The 21,007-nt window shown below is 36.1% G+C and overlaps 1 protein-coding gene across 5 annotated transcripts in view; it reads right to left on the bottom strand.

Moving 5' to 3' along the window:
* Window positions 1-275: 275 nt before the first annotated feature.
* The window catches only part of UMAD1 (UBAP1-MVB12-associated (UMA) domain containing 1), a 79,323-nt gene continuing 58,591 nt past the window's right edge, over window positions 276-21,007 (bottom strand). For all 5 annotated transcript variants that reach the window (XM_027639321.1, XM_027639324.1, XM_027639325.1 and 2 more), the window contains 2 exons: window positions 20,039-20,124; window positions 276-3,144 (listed from right to left, as the gene is read on the bottom strand). In XM_027639321.1, coding sequence (XP_027495122.1) covers window positions 2,902-3,144; window positions 20,039-20,124 — 329 coding nt within the window. In that variant the 3' untranslated portion in view covers window positions 276-2,901. The remainder of the gene's footprint in view (window positions 3,145-20,038; window positions 20,125-21,007) is intronic.

Below are 21,007 nucleotides of genomic sequence, written 5' to 3'. Positions count from 1 at the left end.
AAAACGTAGAGAATGGCAAATGAAGCTCAAATTCTCCCATGAACTAAAGTAACTCTAAATATTTAACAAAGGAGGCACAGGAACACACCTCAATCTTTCATTATTAGCCCTAGAGCTGGCAGTCTGTTGTAATTCTGATGTTAATGACATTAGCTATTAAATTTCTTTCTGTTCTGTCAAAAAAATTTACATATATATGCACAACACAAAGCAAAGAGTTCTATTCATGTTCTGATTATTATACACAGAACATACAGAAAGGAGAGCCAAGGTGGTTTACTGTTTTGATATTGATTTTATTAATAGTTTTTAATTATTTTTTAAAAATTAACTATATTCCTTCATCAGTAGTCAAAGGTTTGAATAACAATACATAGAACCATCCAGTATTTGTTGGTAGTGAGAGATACACATATTCACACATATGCTATGCAATAATCAGCGTATGATGTCAAACATATCCTACACAAGCAATTCACATCTTTTGTGAACTGAGACTCTTTGAAATATTTAATGTTTTGAAGATATTGTGCCATCTTCATGTTATTAGTGGACAAACAGTAGTAGCCACAAATCTTACTAATTTATAACAGTTTAAATGTATTCTTTTTCTTGTCCCAGTGGGAAGAAATTCACCTTCACTGTCTGGATGCAATAAGACTTCAATTGACTTTTAGGGATGATCTCAGGCAAGGGAGGTGTTTGAGCCTCAGCTCTTGCTAAAGAGCAGTCAGAAGACACATTCCCAGTACCCCTGGCCATTACTAGTACCCTTGCTACTCTTACCCTTTATGGAAGATGATGAAGGGTGAAGGCCAAGTTTTAATCTACTGCCCACATTTCTCCTCCTGCTGAATACAACCTTCTACTACTCTCCTTTGTCTCTCTTTTTCTTTTGAAGGGGTACTTGTGAGTGTAACAGAGCTCAAATCTGACAAGTTGTAATTATTTAGATAAATCATCTAACTTTAGGCAAAAAAATGAATGCAAAAAATTACATGCCAAGTCAGCTAGCAAAGAAGAACAAGTATTGTGAGTTTGTTTGGTCTTCAACAGTGCTTTACAATTCTGCTTCTAGAACAGCTGTGCTGCATAAACATTTCAGATTCAAAATACATAACTTGAAAAGAAACATGCTATTTGCAGAATGAGCCATTTTTTAACTATTAGATATAAAATAATAATTAAAATTAAAATTAGTGCTTCAGGTATGCATTAACTAGAAAATTGAGGACACAAGACAGTTCTGAACAACTTCTAAGCAAAGAGTTGTCCTTCTAAGAGGCCTTAGTACTTCCCAGCTCCCAGCCACACTATCCTCAAAGCAGTATCAGGGATGCCACCTAAGCCATCACAAGTCACCAGCACAGCACACAGAATCCATCAAATGAAAGTGTGACATAATTTATTAGAAGGACTCCAACTTTTAAATGACACTGAAAAGATTTTCATGGATTTTCACGTTCAAGTTCCCATGAAAGCTGAATGGTCATGGCTGTAGTAAACAATACAGATGAAACCACATGGTAACTCTCGCACATAAAAAATAACTATTTTTTAGCATCTTTTTATTGTAGTGCAGCACAGATACGCTCCCTGAAACAATATCTTCAAAACATTTAAGAACATAGCTGTCAAAAATATTAAATACATACATTAAAAAAAATCTAAACCATGAATATTTAACAACCTAAGATATATTCACAATGTTATTTCTTCATCATTTACAGTACTTATCTCAAATACTGTAAGAGGATGCAAGTCTGAAAATATATGTACTTTAAGCTACCACAGAGCATAGAAAATATAAGAAAATATCCACTAACATTTGACACAATATAAATATTGCACCCCAAGAGAGAAAATCAGTGTAGTCTTTTGTGTGCCACAGATCATTCTTCATCACAAACTGTGACGTTACATCAGAGAGCTGTTGCTCGTGAAACAGCAACTCCGGTGTTAGTCAGGAAAAACATGCTCAAAGCTTGCGAGCAGGGACACAGTGGTCTGTGAGAAGGCATGTTTAGGTACTTAGCAGTTTAATTTAGTTGGATAAGAAACAATGTAATGTTTTCCTGTTGTTAAACATTGCCATCTGTATCTCTGGCACACAAATTAAAAAAAGAAGGGTGTGACCATTAAAAGTACGTGTCCTGAGATTTCCTTCTTCAGGGGGCAAAGAGGTTAAAATGGAAAAGCTGATCTGTATATAAATCAGGAACACATGTGGTAATGAGAACAAACAGCAGCCAACAGGCAGGCGGGGAGGACTTCTCCACGCAGGCACAAAATGAGACGGACAAAATACAATCTACTGGAAAAGGGAAGGAAGCAACTGATTTTCATTTTAAAATTGGTAAGTTTAACCAATTTTAACTAATTTTTAAGTTTAATCCTATTAAGTCTTCAAGATTATTTAAGGACTCATAATTAACTCTGAGCTTTAAAATTTGGTTTCACAGAAAAGTTGTCTGTCCAGTACTGCAAAGCAGCATTGCTTTAGCGTTAATATTAGTTTCTATCTGTACAAAATCAGAACTGATCTCAACACATGTAACAGGATCTATGTGTTTGGTAACTGAGTGAAGTAACAAAACAGTGCTAGCCTTCCTCCTAAAGTCATGAAATGTTTGTGTCTGCAGCCTACCTATTGGAAGTAGATACCAATAGCCAGTCTCCTACTCAGGCTGAAACAGTCGCTTGATTTCTTTGGGGATAAATAGAATATTTAACATATTAAGTTACAGATCATTTAAAGCTAAAAAATACATCACAGTTGTGAATAACAATCCATTTCATACACCAGTGGCAGGCCCCCAAAATATTAAGTCGATCCAAATAAGTCTTGATCTTCCCTTTAAGACTTATTCCTCGACAGAGGCAGAGAAAATAAAGAAAACATTATGGATCACAAAGCACTGAATTTTCAAGGGTAAAGTCATACCAAAATCTTGATAAATTATCATCAATGTCGTAGGTGAGCAATCGGTCAGGAACATCACTCTGGGTGCCCTGCACTGCTAACACGTGTGGTGCTAGGGCAAAGGGTACGTCGCTCAGCAGGTCTGACATGAAAGGGCTGCTTTCCAAATTTTGACTCCTTTGATTTCCCACCTCTGCACTTGGTACAGTCAACTGCGACCTCTGAAGAGAACAGAAGAACAGACATTTAGACACCACAAATCAGGCAACTATGGCGTTGTACTTAGAACCACAATAACCTATTAATAAAGGGAAACAAAACAAACAAAAAAATAAATAAAAGCACATTCAGAGTTCAGTTCAGGTAGATCTAAAATAGCAGTTCTCAATACACATTGATATAATTCTTTGGCTCAGGTTGGCCTGAATTAAGGCTAAACCAACAATAGATCTTTTGGACTGATTACTGAGGTATCTCCACCTAATGTTACTCTGCATTTATGAAACCCATATGGCTGGTGGACTTTTTGTCATTATGTTCAGTCTGGTTTAGGGGAAGTTACTTCATATAATTCCTTTCATAACTGACGAAGCTCCATCTTTTGTTCCCCCTGTGCCTTTTCAGTTGTCCAACAAAGGCATGACTTTCATGATAAAAACACTGCTATCTCAGTTATTTCAAAATATTAATGATGTTGCTTTCCAATTTGAAATAGAATTGCACAACTGGCTGTCCATTATATGGCAATGCATTGCCAAGTACGTTCTTTACAGAAAAACACAGCTGAAACTTCAAAAAAAGCCAAGAGCAACCCCTGAACCAAAAACCAACAATGAAATAAAGAAACCCTGCCATACAGAAGAAGTCAACACAATTTACAGAAAATTGCAGCTGATCAGATGCTGGACCCAATAGACTTGTAAGCTTTGATACTGACCTGCCAGTAGGACCATATTATGTGTTTATCCTAAAACTTTTACCATTTTAAAAACACAGAAAAGACTGTTTACTCTGCCTCTGGAAATCAAATCCAACTTGTTTTACTATTTATAGCAATAAAATGCTAAACAAAGTCATAGCTCTCACATCAGGCACCTATAATGACATTCCTGACCAATAACAAGCTCTGAGCAACCTGATCTAGTGAAAGGAGGCCCTGCCCACAGCAGGGGGGCTGGAACTAGATGATCTTTAAGATGCCTTCCAACCCAAACCATTCTATGATTCTTTGATCTCTAAGAGTAAGATGTTTGTTATAAGAATTTATATTTTATATCAGCAAACATACAGAAATATTTAGTAATTTGTTCAAAAGTGCTTAACAAGTCATGTCAGAGACACAAACATAGAAATTAATTTCTGATTGCAGTCCTGTTTTCTTCCTTTCAACCCACCACACTAAACACACAGAAAAATCCAAAGCTTATACTGTTATTAGGGAAGGAAGAACACCAAAAGCTTTAAACACTAATGTGGTGTTCAGCAGATCATAAGAGTTAAACGGATCTAGTTGTATGGAGATTGCTTTAATCCTAAATTATTCCATGATTTTTAGGGGAGTTGTGCTGCTCAACATCTGACCTATGTTAGAGTTGAATGTCACAGATCATGGCTGTTACAGAGAACAGGTTGTTGCTGTTTGACAGAAGGACAGTTTGGGTGGTGGGATGGCAGTGGGTACTGTGTTTTCTAGCCTGGAGTATGTAACACAGGTAAGCATTTAGCCAGGGAAAAGGTACTCCATCTCCTTCCCAAAGGAAGGACTGGATTTGATTTGAACATAACCTGAGTACTAGTAATTCCTTGCACAACCCAAGATTTCATCTAGTAGGACAGATAAACCAACGCTAAACCTTCTATTAACGTGCCAACAATGAAACAGATACTCTTGCCAATCTAAGCCTGTTCAGAGCCAGTACTTATCTTGGGTGTCGGAGGAAGCACACTCCTCCATGAGCTGGTGGGACAGAAGAGGTTAGTGGTGCTGCACACTCTGAACTCATTTGGAAGCTTTTGTTCATACTTGCAATGATTTGAAACCTAAAGCATATGATAAACTTCCCAAGATCTGTCACTATCATATGTAGGATAATAATGTAAATTTTCTGAAGGTTAAGAAGTTTATTAAAAGGAATGACTGCTACATGACTGCTATTAACCTTACTGGTTATGATCCAAGACAAAAGAGGAGCAATATTTTCTAAAGCTACTTTAATACCAGCATGTCTGTACTACATAATTCCTACAGCTATAGTTTACAGATGTTTCTTCATGATCTTTATTTCCCCTTGCTTTCCTTTTCTCAGTTTTCTGTTCTTAGGAGTAGCTAACAGCTCTTCATAAAGCTACATGCAACAACAGAGGCAAGAGTTGATAAAGCTGAAAAGTTTTGGCTTTCCTTACTGATTTTGAGCAGGGAAAATAGGAAAGCTAGCAGGGAAGTCAGGAAGATGGCCTGTATAGTTCTACTACTACAGCTTTCAAAGCTTGGAGCGAAAAAACCATGGGCAATAGCACCATAAGTCTGTAAGTTCAGGAAAAACCCTAAAATCTCTTGTACTTTTCTAATGAGCCCAGTTATCTCCAAGATGAAGATGAGCAGCTCTTGCATTAAAAGAGATACTAGCTTCTCTAGCTGCTCATTGATAACACTTACAGGGAAGTCTTCCTTCTTCTCAGGGCCAAATAGGCTCAAGGTATGCAACATAACAAAATTCACAAATATCTTTCACTACAGACATATTCTATTGCAAAAAGCACTGCCAAACACACAGAACGTTTATTTATGTTGATGATATTTATCTGAAAGAACACCCCACGACACTTCAAAGAAGTACTTAAATTTGTAGCTACTGTAAACTTAAATACTTCCCTTAATTTCTACTATGCATGAATTAATCTGAGGGGGAGCCAGAAAGCCCCAAAGGAAAAACAGGGTTACATCGAGGAATCAATTAAACAAGATCTTCAAAGATCCTTCAGCCTCCCTCCGTTCCTGCATTCCAGGCAAACATGATCCCTCACTCGCTGTCCTCTCTATTCCCATCGCTCAGATGATAATCAGAAATCCCTAGAATCTAATGCTTATTTTGATTGGCAAATTATACTTTTATGAACACCTATTTATATTTTAATTGTCTCACAAGCCAGATGAACGTGATTTACAATAAGAATTAAGACTATCATGTGTTAAAACTAACTTGAAAAAGAGAAAAAAAAGAGAGAGAGAGCAAAGCATCTTCTTTTTTCTTACTTCTGTTAGAATAGTGCTGAAGGGGCAGCCCTAGAAATTAAAATCCTTTCTCTACACAGCAGATACATGTATTGACAGTGACAGAGCAAGAACCAGCTTTTCTTGTTCCCAAGTCCCACTCCATATTTGAAAGCAAGACTGCAGTAAGGAAGGATGAATTATGTTAGAATTATTTTACTGTTCAAGTATCATTTTACCATACTCCATCTCTGCTTACTATCAGTGAGGTTCTTAATAGTCTACTATTTGAATACTATCATAAACAAAGCCTGAAATGGCTGAGAGCAATATTGTACAGATAAGTCAAGAACAAAGAAAATTGTCAGGTCAGTATAACAAATGCCATAATCTGATCTTAGATCCAATGGTCTTTGGGTCTCACTTTACCCAACCCCTCATGAGAAGGTCTTGGACCCAATATGACAAGATCACTTTACTGCATAAATGGAAAAGGTATCAAGATTTCCTATTTTAGTTTCACATGTAAACCACTACTGTCTCTCCCATGAAAAATGTTATTTTTCATTACCTAAAAAAGTTCAAATTCACTTTTTAATTTTTAACAAGTCACATTTTATATTACTTTCATGGATTGATATCCCAACAAATTATGCAATGGGAAAAATACAAAACCTAGGGAAGACAATCTGTTAGTCCAGTATGAAAAACCCAAACCTGGGTTAACCAAAGTTAACCTGGAAAGTTAACTGAAAATAGGCTGCTGCAGACTTGTTGCATTTTCAATTTAATTCCTTGTATATTGTGGAGCCCATACCTTTGTCTAGTACACAGTGTGTCATATGTGTTACGGCATATATTATATTATCTATTAGGTATCTATATACAAAGAAGAGAGTTTCATTCCTGAAGAATTCAGATTTCAAGAAGTAATTTTTCAGTTCTGCCTACTGCAGTCATTACAGGCAGTAATGACTCTTTAGCCCTTGGCTATGCAGGGCTATTTGTGAGCGCTCCTGCAGTGATATCTAGACATTTGCTTCATGTGCAAGATTCTACCAAACAAGACATATTTTTGTGCTTCCAAACCATAAAGATATTCTTTAAATGAGCTAAGACATATTTCATTTATATGCTGGAGAAGCCACATGAGTGAAAAGACCTCGATGAAGCAGGCTTTCATAGCACCTGTGGTAATGTAACGAAGAACTGGACACTCCAAGAGAGAACATCAGTCACCCCCTTGGTGCTGAGGTCGCCCAAGCTGCTTCCAATGCAAACACCAGCACAAAGCAATGTGATGCAACCAAAGTCAAGGTTATGAAATGGCTTATGCTTTCACGCATGCATTCTTCAAGCATATATAGAACTGCAAGACCTAGAGAATTTGATATCCCACATTAGTCACACTGGCTTCTACTTAAATGTCTAACTTACTTATCCAGAATACAATCCATTCAGAGCATATTATCTGGACATTAGCTAAACTAAGCACTGCCAAATGGTATGACACACAATCCTGTTATGAGAAATATTAATTGAATGGACTGAGAAGATCCACCGGTTTACGTTTCACCAAACACCAGGGAGTTAAAAGAATCAGTTAAAATTACATAAGGTATGGCAATAAAATTTAATTCAAATAAGCAAGGTGTCTTCTTCATTCCTGGTTTACAATCCAAATGAACAGGGATAAAAGAAACACAATGTAAATATATATGGTAGCTGGCCACCAGATACTAATTGCAGTCTGGCAGCAAAGGTGTTAGATACTATTTTGAAACTAACAAAGTATAAAATTATACTCTAAAGGAAGTTATTCCTTTTTGCTCTTTTTTAAAAAGATGTTTCTCAGCTTCCTTTAAAAAACATCTAATTTGCTGCATGTCTTTGTATTAACCATAAAGTCAGCCAAGAGTCTCGTAAAGATGAAAAAATGCATAGTTTACAATGTACTGAGAAGCTGGATTTATAGCGCTCTGAAAGAGAATCAAAGATCATTATTATCATCAAAACCATTGAACAAGGTTTTCTATCAAAAAGTGATTAATTAAAAAAAAAATTGTACTTTATGTAAAAAAGGGTGGTCTTTTTACCAGAAACAGACCCATTTTTCTTAAAAAAAGAGCCTTGAGAAACAAAGAGTACCTTCAGTCTTCCAGAATATTTAGTAAATATCCAGCAATATCATAATTATGACAGAGATCCGCCATGCCACTGGTGACATAGAAGAATTATCCTTATTTCAGGCAATTTCATGGTATTACAGGAAATATTGTATCATAAGATATCTCAGAGTTTATTTACCATTCTGCAGTAATTTTTTGATGTATGGAAATTGCCTTATGGGATTGTTCTTTCAATTGTGTTTCAGTTCATGCTTTTTAGGGTATTCAATGGACCTTAGAAAATCTGTAGGAATTCCAGAGTCAGTACCTCCATTCATGACAATGATTCACTTTTCAAATAAGAATGGTAATGGCAAAGATGAACAGAGGGAAAAAGAAAAATTACTCACAAGGTTTGTATCCAAAAATTTAAGCTGAGAGAAGAGAATCACAGAATCATTTAGGTTGGAAAAGACCTCCAAGATCATTGAGTCCAACCTTTGACTTTTCACCACATTGTCAACTACACCATGGCACTAAGTGCCATGTCCAATCATTTCCTCAAAACCTCCAGGGATGGTGACTCCACTACCTCCCTGGGCCGTCCATTCCAATGTCTAATCACCCTTTCCATGAAAAAATTCCTTCTGATGTCCAAGTAGGATCAATAAAACCTTGCTGGAGGTGGTGAAAGTGCATGACATGACAGGTTTTAAGTGCCACAAAAAAACCCCAGACCAAAACATTAGCAGTAAAACACCCTAAGACACCAATAAGTATGTGACCTACATCCTTACCAAACTGTAGGAAGGGAAGAAAACCACCTTGACAAGCACAATACAGATGCCTCTGAGATGGTTCAGAAAACCACATGTGAATAATGAGAGCGGCTCTTCTTTTGAGGCTCATTCAAAAGTTTAGTCAGCCTCTCCTCCAGAGACTCAAGAAAAAAGTTACTCCTCGTTGGGAGAGCAAAATTAAATGTAAGAAGTGCTGGAGATCTTGCAATAGATTGTTGCTATATCCAAACACCTTCTGGTCACTTGCTTTCTTAACAGAAATGCAATGGCTGGGACTGTTATACTGGTCAAAGACTGGTGGTGTCAGGGTTTGCAATAGAGCACACCTACAGGCTGAAAGCTTCAGGCTAAGACTGAGACCTTGGAGAGGCTTTCAGAAGCAAAGAATGGTTATCAGTGGCAATCAGCTTTCCCATTTGCTTTGGGCTCTTGTTTCCAAGCTTCTTATGCCTCTCATTCTGTAATACAGCAGTGATTTGTCTTTCTTAAAGAGGTCTTGCTACCTGTACAAATTTATTTTATTGCTGTTCAGAGCAAAACAGAATCAGATTTTAAAATAAGCATTTAAGAACATTTTTACATTAAAGAACATTTGGGACATACATTTTAGACATTTTTCTTTCTCCTCTAAAGTATGCTTTTCAGCTCTTTGTTAGATTAGAATGGAATCAAGCTCAGGTTAATGTCACTGAAATCTTAAAGAAAAAATTATAAAGAAATGATGAAAAGTATTTCTGACATTCTACAGTTTTGTGTTATTACAGCAAAGCTCCTGACGGAGTATCCTGGCCTGCAAAGAACAGTAGTGGAATCTTTGCTAAACCACACTTTAAGTATCAATAACGATGTATATTTGTACATCCTTATTGACATTAAAACAATTAGAAAAGTGTAATTATAGGAACAATTCTATAATTTGAATGTACAATAAACTTGCTGTAATTACTATGTGCTTCTTGCCCTCTCAAACAGCTATAAAACTGTTACTCTCTGCAGAGGGTAAGAACTGCAAAGTTGTCATTTGAACTCTGGATACTCTGAGTGTTCCACGGTTAAAGCGTGTTAGTTAAATTATCCTACTAAATACTAGAGATGCTTGTGAGCTTTATTTATGAACTTACAGAATTGAATTCTACCCTGAAAAGTATTCTTAAGTACCACATAAGATTTCGTATCTAATGTCTAAACCAACTATCTTGTTTGTTCATCCTAGAAGAAAAACACTGGGATTTTTTTGTTAACAATTTTGTAATCTAAAGCCAGTACAAGATGAAGGTTCTATTTTTACTCAATCCCCTATAAGAACAATTTGGCACAGGAAATATTTGGAGGGGGGGGGGGCAGTGATAAATTTAGCAAATATACTGAACTTAATATAACCAAAACTGTATAATGATATTTTTATTTCAAATTCCTACTTTTACTCCTTTATTCCTAACTCCTATTATTTATTTCATTCAATAATTGTTTGAAGACAGAGAATCGGAACATCTCAAATGTGGGCATCTATAATGAGAAACTATAAAATTGTAAACAAAAAGGGATAAGATGCAACATGAAAAAAAGACTGCAAACCTAAGAGAAAGCAGAAATAAGAAGAAAGCAGAAAAGGATTCTAAATCTTTATTAAAAATGCTAAGTCTTAATTTCTCACCATTAACTAAAGTAATTATGCTCTTATCTTTCCTTCTATCCCAACCAATTTCAGCACTTTTGAGTATGATAATTGAAAAGCTGTATCAGCATTTATGCTCCCTCAGTAACAGGGTTCCTCTTCTTGCTGCCTCCCTGTCCCTCTCTGGAGGCCCCTGAGCTTTACAGGTGAATTTTGGACAACATTCCCCTCTGCAACATGAATATTGTGATAAGAATTACTTCAGAAGAAAGAGAGAGGTGTGGGTTCAGTAAGGAACAGTTTAGTTCCTCTCTTCCTTCAAAGTACTACGCAAGCTATTCATAGCAAAGATCTCATACATTATAATAAGTAACATGAACAATTTTCAGCACATTGTGCTTCTGCCAGTGCCAGGAAATGGTGCTAACTAGGCCAGATTTCTTTTTCTGTTTTTTCTGTAGCATGTATGCTGGAAGATTAAAAAGTTCATGAAAATTACTATAGCAAGTGAACTGCAAGCCAGAAGAATTGTAATTGAAAATGCAGGCAGCTCTAGCCAACCAGAAGTGCATTCCACACCATCAAAAATGAGAAGTGAAGGACAAGTCAATATATTGCAAAATGAACAGACAAGTCTGATAAATGCTGATAATGGATTTGTTTTGTAACATCACTGTCATCCGGAAACAAAAAGTACTTACATTTATTTTGCTGCTGCCTTCACGATGTACTACAAAACTCAGATAACTGAGTTTCAATATAACCATAGAATATACTAGGAAATTAATTTAATATAAAGCTTTAATTGCATATTGAAATAAACAGTATTTAAATAATCTGTTTTAATTCAGCAGCTACATTTGGTTGATGTAGTTAGTGACAGCAAGATTTGAGATTGTCTCTACTGCTTCAAGCAAAAAATATCCTGAAGACTTTTTGGGAAGCTGATGTCCTGAACAGCAGGAACTTAGACAAACTGGGTCTCAGCATCGATGTCTCTCTACCTCTTGTTCCCAACCTCTGCTACTGTAGAAGCTCCAACAGGGTAGCCTGCTATGGCAGGACAAAGATGACAGCTTCTCTGAGATGGTAGATGCCCATGAAGCAGAAGCTCTAAAATGAGTGTTAATATTGCATTGTCTCGTTATTCTACTACGTGTATGAAAATCCAAGGATTTGAACGTGAAAGAAAGCTGTCTACCAAAAAAAAAAAAAGAACTTAGACAATTAAACATAAAACAGTAAGAAAATATTTAATAAACATGGTTTCACACAAAAATAGAATTGATAAATTTTTCAGCAAATTAGAACAATTGGCAAAAGTATAAACTAGAATTTATTTTTTTTTAGAAGAAAAGGAAATCTGGAAACCTCTCCTTGAGTAACTGAGGGAGTCACCAACATCAGTGAAATGTCTCCCTAGAATGTCAATATCAATGACAGGAAAAAGAGGAATAACAATTTCCATCAGAGGAAAGGAAAAGGAAATTATCTTGGATTTGGTTTTCAGAAAAGAAGACAAGCAGAGTGAACAAAAAAGAATTACTAGTCTGAATCCAGGTGAAGCTGCCTAGAGCAATACCTGGGAACAACATCCTCAGCCATTTCAGGAGTTTTGTTAAGTAACTAAACCCTTGGATCTTCCTAACAGTCTCTCTCCTCAGTCTTGAAGAATATAAATGAACTAACACAGATGTGTGAATAAAAATTGCTGTACTAAATGATATGTTCTGAGATTTTTACTGTGCTGCTTAAATGGCAACCGTGTGGCAAGACTCGCAGTATGTTCAGTTTAGAAATTTAAAATATTCTAATCCCAGAAAAGTGAATTAGGCAAGTATCTCCTAACACAACTTTCTACCTGCTCTCTCCATAGAGATTTGAGTCAGTAAGGAAAAGGAAGGATGGATATTTGACTTTCATCTACTCCATACTCAGTCTGTAGCTGGAGCACTTGTCAACACCACCTTCAGTAAACATGTTACCAGGAGCCAGAGTTTGTAAAGCTTCAGTCTGCAAACAGCAACAAGACTGAGTTGTCCTTAGGACTTACTGCTCAGGCTTTTGAGATTCAGGAATAAAAGTATGAGGACTCTTAAAGCAGTAAAGGGCAAAATAATTAATTAAATAAATAAAAGGAAACAAATATTGGTCATTTGTTTCAAATAAGGTGGCCTCTTTGACCCTCCTGGTTCTCTATGGCTGGAAAAGAATTGGACCACAATGAAGAGGAAGAAGGGTGCTTTTTGTTTTTTTAACATAGATCTGTTTTTATCAAGCAGGACTACTAATCACATTACAACACTAGAAACATATTCTTAACATTTGTAACACTGTGGAAGCAAAGAAAAGAAAACTGCAAACAATAAACTTACATTTTATCTTGTCTTTTTAAAAAGTGCTTTAGAACAAAATTTGACTATGTGCTTCCCTATGCACAGTCTTTCACAGGGAGGACAAGAGTTGGGAAGTTCTGGTTTGGTTTTTTTAAGGCAAAAATTACATCACTAGTCCATTGTGGTGACAGGATCAAACCACACTGATGGAAAGTACAGAGAAACATATTCCTGTCTTATCAATACTAGCATTCTGGCCTGAAATGGGGCAGTTTTCATGTCATGCTTCCTTTCCATTAAAATGGACTGCCCACTGCTGTTTGTGGTGAGTTTTGTGTTTGGTTATTCTTTTTCCCCTGGAAGTGGCAGTGCAACTAACCTAAAGACCTTGTTATTTTCCTTACTTGGTTTTTAGAGTAATTATTAAAAAGCTATCCTATACTACAGTCTTTCACCCACCGTTTTATGCTAATGCATCATATTGTAAATATCACTGTACCATCAGGCTATATTCGCACACAATCTCATCAAGTGATGCATGATCTACATTGCATTTTAGATCAATTTTAATATTTGGAAAGCCCAGAAGGGTTGCTCTGAGAGGCAGGATGACTCACCGATCAATTTGTTGACAGCAGCAAAGTGAACCAGCATTACTGGCTTTTAGTCTAACCACACATATTTGGGCAAGAGACACACGATAATCAGTATTTTTATCTGGGGATTAAGCTATTCGGAAGATCCCGAAATTAGAGAAAGGCTAAAAAACGTGATGGGAACATCTGGGCACCCAGTTTGAGCATCTCCTGCTACAAATAACCAACCAACCATCGTAACCGAATAAGCACGTGATTAAGTCAGGCATATAGTGAGTGCCTGCCCAAGCTAAATAGGGAGGTATGCAAACTGTGCTTCTGGATACATGTGCCTTCATCACCATTTGGTGTGTAAGTTACTTTACTAAAGCCTAGCTCTCAGTGTAAAGAGGCTGCAAATCAGGCCAATTATACTACTTTATGAATTTACTACCTGTGGGTATATACACTGCTATTTATAGACACTAAGTTATGAAAATATACCACACTTGTGTGTCTGTCATTCTTTACCCAGAGGATGTGATTTTTGTTTGCTGTTGCTCAAACCTCACAAATTGTACAAACTGGCTTCAGCATTGACTCCAGACTCCACAGGCAGGGCTGTGAGAGGGATGGATGCTCCAATTCATTTATTGTGTTTACATGTGTTTGGTGGCCAGACAGAACATTCATATCCCACTTTAAAAGCCTCTGAGGCTTCAGCAATTCTTATAATGATTTCTAAACTGAAGTTAAACAAAGGGTTTAAGAGTATTTCGCACTTGCAAAGTGCTATAGAAAAGTGCTTTGTAAGACAGCACTCCACTACTTTTTTGAAAATGAATTGTTTTCTAAGTTCAGAGAGGAAGTTGGTGACAACCACGTCAATTCACCTCTCCCAATTCTCACTCAAGTTCCCTATATCTAAAAATATAGTTTTCCTTTAAGAAAAAGACAATGGACATTGCATCTTGATGCTATTGTCATTGCTAAATATCTGAAATAATCCCAGCTGTGCGTCATGTTACACAGATAACAAGCCTAACTATTCACTTCAGAATTGAGAAAAACCCTACAAGATCATAGTCTTACAAGACACCCCCAGGTCTTACTGGTTGACCCTGGGTCAATAGATAGCACAAATCAGAGTTTATAAAATGCTGTTTGTGAGGCCACTTCAACTAATCCTTTGTGACATGAGAAGGAGACTTTCTCATGGATGATCACGTTGCTTAAATTTTACATGTGTATGTACATATACCTAATATTTTTATACATAGTATATATATAAACCCTGCCCTTCCCCCTGCCTTGCCCAACTGTTGAGGGCAGACAGAAGTCCACTGGTCCATATGTTCTGGAGATCTTCCTATTATGAAAAGGTCTCTTAAATATTTTGGTCAATTATCAAAGAGATAGCAATATGAACATTGCAATATAATGAAGCTTCACAAAGTAAATATGCTATTGCATAGTGATAGTTGTAATATGTAATAGTTGTTCTTTTTTTAGCTGAATGGGCTATTTACGTTCATTCTCAATAAGATCACAACCATATACTGTGCCTTTCTTGTCATATGGCAGCTCTACTTCGTACATAATTTCCATCTGTGGCTGCACATGGATCCACTCAAAAAACTGCCAGCTATTTACTATATGTGCAAAGGATGAAGGAAGCTAAGAAAGATCATGTCCATTGCAGCTGCCTACACTAAACATAAGTCATCCTTCTTCAAAGTAATGTTAAAACTTCACTTCTTATAGCTTATGATCATGCATGATAGTTGAGTAAAACACAAGATCTTTTTTCTGGTGGTACCAGCATTCAGGGAAAAGTACATGCTCGATGACTTGCTGCAGACAGTCTTATTCCAGTCCCTTTTAAGAGTGCATTATTTCATTAAGTGATTACTGCTTTACATACGCAATTAAGAAGAGAGAAAATATGGACCAACATGCTTTAAGAACTTTATCTGTAAAAAAGGTCTTAGAGTTAATATGACATATGACAAGCAATTAATCTAACCAGGCCATGACTAGAATTCTACCTTATGAGACCGTTAAAAAAAAAAAAAGCTGAACTAAGCAGCAACATTTTTGATAGACACTGGATTTTGTCAAAAAAAAGCAAACTAATCACAAACGATGTGGTCACAATAATTTTGAAGTACAAATACTTTCTCTAAAGTAAATGTAGGGAATTTAAACTGATGCAACAAATCTAGCCCAGAACACCCCTCTTGAGAGTTTAAATATGAGACAACCTGAGTTGGGTGACTGAACAGAGACAGGATCAGTAATACCTCCTTTTCCATAACTTGTAAAAATAATCCAGACACCCAAGCTTTAGTTAAAACCAGGCAATAATAGCTCAGATAGAATCAACTAATTTTAATAATAATAATAATAATAATAAAAAATTAAAAACAAGATAACATTAATATATTCATGCTCTGAATTATACCATCTGGTCTGCTCTAAAGGATATCTTAAAAGTCTATCAAATTCAGCAACACTTGTTAATTTCACTAGAAAGGTAAAAAAAAATTAAATTTTTCCCCTGTTCTGTACATTCACAACTCTTATTATCTCTTCCTTGGTATTTTATATCTCATAGTATTTCGGTCTTTTCAATTGACTCATATGTCTCCTGACCAGATGTCTAGGAAAATATTATTTACCTCCATTTAGAATCCTTACATAGCAGCTTTACAAAGGATAACTTTAATGAGGAGGATATCTGCCAATTCAGACATAAAAATATTTTTTCTAATTTATTTAGATTCTTGCCCAAAATGGTGCACACCATTATTGATATGCAGAAAACCATAGATAATTTTAAATTTCATTCAGGAAACACGGGCTTTCTATCTGCTATGTTCTCAGCTTTCAGTAGCAAATTATGAAAAGAAAGGGCACAAGAACCATAACACAACTAATACAATTCATAAAGAAAACGAAGTCCTAAGATGATAAGTATCACAGCAAGGTATATAATTAAGAGTGGCTATAACAACAACATATAAATTAGATAATTATGGATTAAGCAATCCCTTGGGGGATTCTCTCTTGCCCTAGAAAACGTATAACAAGCTCCTTAGATAGAAGGCAATGGCTTTTAAGTATCTGAGGGAGAATTAGGACCACAAAGAAAAACAAAAAAAAGAACATACAGCAAGATAAAAATCTTAATTTACAATCTAAAGACGGCTCTTGGTTTTGGTAGTTTATTTTAATACATTTATTGGTACAATTTTCACCCATTAAATCTGCTGACATCTGTTGGCTAAAGAGCACATGTCAGATTATCAAGAAGTGCAATATCAAATGAACATGAGCTGCTTCTTAAGGTGACAGTAGGGAGATACAAAACACTGCAGTGATTACCAGAAATGTAATTTTTTTTTTTTGTTGTGTCTTACATCAATGTAATAATCCCAGGTGTCCTGGACACCAGACATACAATAATCTTCATAAATCCTAATTCACAGCCATACCATCTGTCAAAAATATTTTTTATGTCTCCTAATAGATACGCTACATAATTGTACTCACAGTAGGGCAAAAATACATGGCCGCACTAATTTGCTTTACCAATAGAATAGCTCCTTCTCAAAAATGATTGGATAATCAAAAATGGAGTTTCTAGCACTCTTTATATATCAAAACTAACCCTTCCATTCTGTCATTTTCTATAACCTTTCCAGTGAAAGCAGATAAAGATTGAATTATCTGAAAATTGTATTAAAATAATGGAAAAATCACAAGCATAAAAAACAAAAACAGAGTATCTCTTTCCATTATGATGGTGTTGCAGTTAAAATTAGAAGCTTTGTATTTCGCAGTCACAAAGAGACTAATTTAAGTTCTTGGCCCTGCAGAGCACTAACCCTTTTGGACCCAATCCAGAAAAGCACTTAAATGTGTGTATGACTTTTAGTTCATGAGCCTGAAGCAACTTCACTGGGATCAGACATGCTTGATTAGGCCCAGAGCACTCATTATCCTGCTGGACAACATGTCCCTCTAGGACTGACTCGGCATTGGGAGATGACCCTCCCAAACCTCCGTCCCTACTCGCAGAGATGGAGATGCCATGAGCTTCTGTTCCTACTGTCTGAAGCAGAAGATGAAATGTTCGGGCTAAAGTTGGGCTTGGAGAACACCCTTCCTCCAACAAGTTTCTAAATATCTGCAGTTCCTCTAACATGAATGCAATATTGAAACATGTAAAAATAATGCTGACTGCAGGTATGGCAATTGTTACAAGAGATTCTGTAACAAGTTCCTAGTTCCAGCAAGACGATTTTGGTGTGAATCTTTATTTGTACATTAGTTTAAATTATCTGTACAAGATTATACATAAATATGTACCTGAAAATTCAGTAATTGTACAGTGAACAAATACAATAGTACCTAAGTAAATGGGAAATTCCAAAGATGATGGGAGTTACCAAAAAATAATCCAGAAAATACTTTCTTCAAAAAATCAAACTCAACCTTCATTTCCCTTTTGAATAAGGAAGTGATCCATGAACAAAGTATTATTTCATTCTTCTTTAAATCACACTTCCAAAAGCACTTTCCATGTTCCACAAAGTTTATATTTAATAAGTTGTTAAATAGTTTATATTTAAAAATAAAAGCAAATTTCCAGCAATTGAAACACGGAGTTGATGAACTAAATATGCTATTGTTCAGTTCTGCACTACAAATATCTGATGCTACTTTGCAGTCTAACAAGTATCTTAAAATATACTGTTCTATGTTTATCAAGTATTCATGTTTTAATGCTAACAAAGTTATTATTTAAATTGATGTTCTGTGTCTCAATGATATATTGAATATGTAATACAATGTTTTTCCAGTTTCTCTAAATCGGTACAGTTCTCCCACAAATTTATAAAAATATACGTACCACTGAAAATGGGAATATTCCTTTCCTAAAGGCCAGAATTATCCATTTAATTGCTATGATCCTTAGTTACTCTACTTAATTTGAGAACTTGAGAATTCCTTTGAGTAAATGTGAAGTCCAAAAACTATCTAGACTGGAACGAATAGCCTAGATACTACCAAGTGCCATATCTTAATTTAACTGATGCTGATGCAAGCCAGTTCATACAAGTAGTTTTGTGACATATAAGTCTTTTAATAGAAAGGTGAAAACAAATTTTTATTTTCACTGTAATATCTACTATTTTACTTTGAAAACTTTTCTTCTTCCCTCTAACCGATACAGCTCAGAATCTATACAAGTTCCTCTATTCCTAAAATTCTACAGAATTGAACAAACCACCAATGCTGCAATAACTGGCAGTTCACCATACCCAGCAAGAAAATCACATCAAAGGAATCTATGTCTGTACAGTAGGTAACTACAACACCTATTAATTATACTGCCCAAATTGACAGGACTTCAGGTGCAAAACACCCTGGCTCAGATGTGCATGGATCCAAAAGTCAGACTAAAAACTTTGTGATTAACTGGAACTTATTCATACTTCCACAAAGCCACTCATTACTTACAATGAATTAAAGATTTTGGTATAGAACACAGTTTTTAATTTTAAATTAAAAAAGAAGACTACAGATCTCACATACATATTGACCACTCTTGAAGGTGTAACATTGTCACACACACCTCTGATATACCAAGGGACTTAGCAATAATAGATATGGAAATGGCACTGAGAAGAGACAGACTGACAAACACTGTTAGTTCAAAGGCTAGATATAGAAAAGGCAGACAGCATAGGTTAAGCAAAAAAATGAACCACCACGAAAGCACAAAAACTCCAAGCCAAATGTCTCTCAGTTAGCTTGAAAACATCTAAAACTATATGGCAATGGAAAACAGGCTCATACTTAGTGCAAAAATATTTTCAGAGGAGGAGGAGGAAAAAGTACGTGTACACCATATGCAGAAATATTCTGAAAAATATTTCTTCAGTAAACATGTATCAAATATTTAATAAATGAAAGAAAAAGAAGTCCAGATTTACAGCCACATATAGTGAAACAGAAAGGAAACACACAATAAGGACAGTCTAATACTCACACATTTACAGTACCTTACTTATAATGGTAGTTGTGGAAATAAATGACTTACGTAAATGTGTGACATTTTCCATCACTACTCACCACACTAATGCTTCTATGCAATTCATTAACATTCTAGATACAGTTTCATGCTTGCACAACCCAAGTATAAAAATAAGATACTCAGCAAAACCATACAGCCCAGCCTTCTACTATTTCTTTTTCAAATCGATAGTGGTGGGCTTGATATTTATTGCCATCTAATCAGTACAGTGCTGCTTTTAGGATAGATGACAAGGAAGGCTGAGTAGCCAGCCTATGATGGAAGATGAGAATATGGTGACACCATCTCCTGCAGGACATTCACGCTTCTTAAAAGACCTGCTACGGAAGTTTTATCATGTATAGAAAAGGAAATAGTCCCCTACCTGTGGAGGTTGGTTATATGTTGGCCTGGTCTCTGGAAATGAAGTTTTATCCTTTGACTCTCTACTTTGATCATCAACTGTGTCACCTAGAGAAGTAAAAAAACCACCTATTAAATCACAGAAATAATTCATCTTTTATACAGAATAAGAAAAAATCTTCAGTTTTCCTAAAATCAAATTATATGATTCCCTGAGAAAGGGAGAACTCTGTTACCACGTCTGTATTTTACAAATTTGAATGCAAGTAAAGAGAAAAAAATTGAGAAGTGGTCTGCAAAACCCAGGAACAAATCTGTGTCAATTATTTAAATTACTTAACTCCTTAAACAGTTTGGTAACAACAATTCTAAATGAGAGGGTTCAAGTTACTGTAGTTTAACTTCTTTGCTGGTTTTGGCTGTCCTGTTCCATTTTGTCCAGAGGTTTAGTCAGAGCCAGTGCACCTGGCAGAAGCCTTTGGCAAAAGCAGCCAGCTTCTGCCCATGCCCAGTTAGCCTGGAAAGCCAATGACACCCAAGGTCCATGCATGTTTGCTCCACACTGTCATCAGTCCCCCAGGTCTGACTGGTCACATCCCCCAAGTACAATGCAATATTTGGTAAAGCTTTTTATGAAAACAAGCCGTAATATCTGGTCATCATGCCCTGCTTTTTAATACCCCAGTATTATTCCTAAAGCACGCAGGATCACCCTTGAGGAGAAAAGGCAACGCAGAAAGAATTGTGCCTTGTAGAATTTACCACCTAAGGAGTCTTTCTGCTGTGCCTTTTGCAATCAGACATGCCTGTCTCGTATTGGCCTTTTTAGCCACCAGTGCACTTGTGACAAACGTGGGTAGAGACCTTTCCCAAATCTTCGTTTGCGAAGCCCAGCCATGATTATTCCTAACAGTGTATGCTGAGAATCATCACCATCTTTGTCACAGGTCTTTAATGCCTATTAATTCCATTAATGTCTACACTTTCCAAG

This window comes from Corapipo altera, unplaced genomic scaffold, assembly GCF_003945725.1.
Source record: "Corapipo altera isolate COAL_440 unplaced genomic scaffold, ASM394572v1 44, whole genome shotgun sequence".
Classification (NCBI taxonomy): domain Eukaryota; kingdom Metazoa; phylum Chordata; class Aves; order Passeriformes; family Pipridae; genus Corapipo; species Corapipo altera.
The sequence above is the reverse complement of the archived record's forward strand: the minus strand, read 5'-3'. Positions and strand labels throughout refer to the sequence as shown.